The 3461-nt window shown below is 48.8% G+C and overlaps 1 protein-coding gene across 1 annotated transcript in view; it reads left to right on the top strand.

Moving 5' to 3' along the window:
* The first annotated feature begins 3305 nt into the window (after positions 1-3305).
* Positions 3306-3461, top strand: part of LOC107300977 (elongation factor 1-gamma) — a 3783-nt gene continuing 3627 nt past the window's right edge. Inside the window, exon 1 of the mRNA XM_015830254.1 lies at positions 3306-3453. Within this exon, the coding sequence (XP_015685740.1) occupies positions 3317-3453 (137 nt within the window). The 5' untranslated portion in view covers positions 3306-3316. The remainder of the gene's footprint in view (positions 3454-3461) is intronic.

A 3461-nucleotide genomic window follows, 5' to 3' on the forward strand; every position in this document is an offset into this window, starting at 1 on the left:
GGAGCGTACCGGCCGATGGGAGGTAATCTGCGGCAGAAGGCGGTCTCGGAGATATCCAGGTCCGATGCCATGGAGCGCTTTGAAGATGATAACCAACACCTTGAAGCGCACCCGGAAGGCTACCGGCAACCAGTGCAGCTCGCGCAGCAGCGGTGTTACATGGGAGCGACGAGTCCCTCCCAACACCGCCCGCGCGGCCCGTTGCGGCATCCCGTTGCGGCGGCCCGTTGCGGCATCCCAGGGTCCCGTGATCCCCTTTTGCGACCATCTGACAGTCAAAGTCAACATTGAAGCCAGATTCGCTTAACCACCCTGTTACTAACTTCACTGCAGTGATTCACTTAACAAATGTGGCAAAAAAGAGTTGTAAAATGGGGCAAAACTCACTTAACAAATTTCTCACTGAGCAACATAAAACTTTGGGCTCAATTGTGGTACGTCGAGGATTACCTGTATACAGAAATGTGTTTTTAAAAGGCAATCGGAGCACATCCCCACAATGTTTCTCAAACACTGAGCAAAATCAATATTATTATCAAATCATTGTATTAAATTGTCATCCCGAAATAACCCCCGCAAGATCTCATGTGCTAAATTGAGATTAAAGCGTACAAACAGTCGCTCGTTTATTCACAAACTATGTCAAGTGACTGGAAAAGGAAATGGCCGATTCTTTTAAAATGTTACGAAATCCGTGCTAAAGGGCCTGATTTTATTGCTTGCAGAAAAGAAAGCAGCCTTTTCAAGAATAGCTCTGAAATGTTGCCCAAATTTAGTCTCATTTCTCAGTACCAGTAGTAGTTGACTGTTCGTTTAGTGACTGTTTGAAGTTGCAACGGCACTGAAAAAAGTGACTTATGACCGTTTTCCACGGTCATAAGTCATAAGATGCATTGCTGCATCCCCCACGGTCACGTGATCAAAATTCAGACACTTGGCAAACGACTCATTTATGATGGTTGCATCGTCCCGGGGGTCATGTGATTCCCTTTTGGGATCTTCTGACAAGCAAGGTCAGTGGGGAAGCCAGATTCACTTCACAACCGGGTTACTAACTTAACAACTGCAGTGATTCGCTTAACAACTATGGCCAGAACACCGTAAAATGGGCCACGACCCACTTAACAACTGTCTCACTTAGCCAGAGAAATTTTGGGCTCAAATGGTGATCATGTCGAGACTACAGGTGGTCCTCGATTTAACGACCACAGTTGAGCCCAAAATTTCTGTTGCTAAGTGAGACATTTGTTAGGTGAGCTTTGCCCCATTTTACGACCTTCCTTGCCTCAGTTGTTAAGTGAACCACTGCAGTTGTTCACTTAGTAACACAGTTTTTCAGTGAATCTGGCTTCCCCCATTGACTTTGCTTGTCAGAAGGTCGCAAAAGGGGATCACGTGATCCCCCGGGACGCTGCGACTGTCGTAAATAGGTGTCCGTTTTCAAGCGTCTGAATTTTGATCACGTGACCCTGGGGATACTGCAAAGGTTGTAAGTGTGAAAAACGGTCATAAGTCACTTTTTCCAGGGCCGTTGTAACTTTGAATGGTCCCTAAATGAACACATCGAGGTTGTACCGTATTTTTATTTATTTATTTTATTTTATTTTATTTATTAAATTTATATACCGCCCTATCTCCCTTACGGGACTCAGGGCGGTGAACAGGCGATACTAAAAATTTTGAGGCACTTGGACTCAGTTGGAGTCCTCTCCTGCCAGGAAGGGGGTGTGAAATGGGGAGATACCCCCTTGTCAGAAAGTGAGGGAAGATGCTCCTCACTGCCCCTCCCTCTCCATTTCTTCCTGAAGTTCTCTCCCTCCTCTTTCTGGGCAGAGGGGCCCAATTCTGAGCAAAGTCCCAAGCTGCAGCTGTTCGTGATGTGGTGGAGTCCTTGGTGTGATCTAAGCTTCCATCTCCTATATATCAAGTGGCAGCAACGCCCCCCCCCCCCTCAACACTGATGACATCCCCTGGCTGGGTAATGAAACATCTGCCAGCAAACAGCCAGAACCCCGAGCTACAATCTCTTCTGTTGGATTCTTGCTTTTACAGACAGTCCTCCGGTTATGACCGTAATGGAGCTGGCCCACCATGGTTGTAAATCAGATCACCCATATGACCCACCAAGATTTTACAACCTTCATTAAACCAAGTTAATGTAGGCAGGCGGGTGTGGGACACTGCAAACAGCTGTAAAGTGCGGTCATGGACATGTAACCACCGGGCAGCTAGTTTGGTCTAGTGGTTAAAGCACAGGGTAGAAAGTTGGAGATCTTGAGTTCAAGGCCTGCCTTAGCCATGAAAGACAACTGGGCCACTCACTCTTCTCTTGTGTATGGTCACTTCCTTGAGCTATTTGTAAAAATAATAAAGATGGGATATTTATGTATATAAATATAAATAAATAACTTCAAATCCAGGTTGTAACTACCCCTAAGGTCAGCTGGTCATAAATTGAGGACTATATTCCTACATGTTGTGGGTGCTCCATCACTGGAGGTTTTTAAGAAGAAATTGGACAGCTATTTGCCCACAATGATGTAGAGTCTGCTATTTGTGCATTGGGTTGGATTTGCCCACAATGGTGTAGGGTCTCCTATTTGTGCATTGGGTTGGATTTGCCCACAGTGGTGTAGGGTCTCCTATTTGTGCATTGGGTTGGACTAAAACAGTGGTCCACAGGTTTTCCAGCTGTGGGAAGCAGGGGAAGAGAGGAAATCGTTTCTGTTTGAGTCCATAGTGTAGACCAGGACTCCCTGGGCCACGGCCCATTCCGAACTGGGCTGTGCAAATGGCAGGCAGGGCCACGCAGCTTCGTTGGTGCAAGCGGTGGGCATGGGAAGCCCCCCCCCCCAGGTCACGCAAATGGAGCTTCATGCGCGAGTGCCCACCGCGCAGGCAAATGGAGCTGCGCACGCTCACCTGCCACTTGCACAGCCCGGTTCCCAGTGGCCACGGCCCGGGCGCTGTGGACCCCTGGACTAGAAGACCTCCAAGGTCCCTTCCAACTCTGTTATTCTGTTTTCTCCAGCGACGATGGTTTAGCATCAAGCGCAGGGTTTTACCAATCTAGATCATGCTCCAGATCAGCCCTTGGCTGCCCAAGATAGGGAGCCATGCTTGTTGGTCTGCCGCCCCCTCCCCCCGGACCAGGATAGCTGGCTTTTCACCTTTCTGCCTGTCCTGAAGCTCTCCCTTTGAAAGCTGGGGATAGGAAAAGGGGGCGAGAACATCCAGGCGCGCCTTTCCTCTCCTCCTCCCCCCTGCTTTTCTTATGCTGCAGCCCTCTTGTTCATTCCCCCCCAGCCCCTTCAGCATGGACGAATTTAAGCGGAAGTATTCCAACGAAGATACCCTGAAAGTGGCCCTTCCCCACTTCTGGGAGCACTTCGACAAAGGCGGTTGGTCCATCTGGTACGCAGAGTACCGCTTTCCGGAGGAGCTGGCCCAGACTTTCATGA

Source organism: Protobothrops mucrosquamatus, unplaced genomic scaffold (genome assembly GCF_001527695.2).
Source record: "Protobothrops mucrosquamatus isolate PMUCROS unplaced genomic scaffold, P.Mucros_1.0 scaffold9405, whole genome shotgun sequence".
In the NCBI taxonomy this organism is placed as follows: domain Eukaryota; kingdom Metazoa; phylum Chordata; class Lepidosauria; order Squamata; family Viperidae; genus Protobothrops; species Protobothrops mucrosquamatus.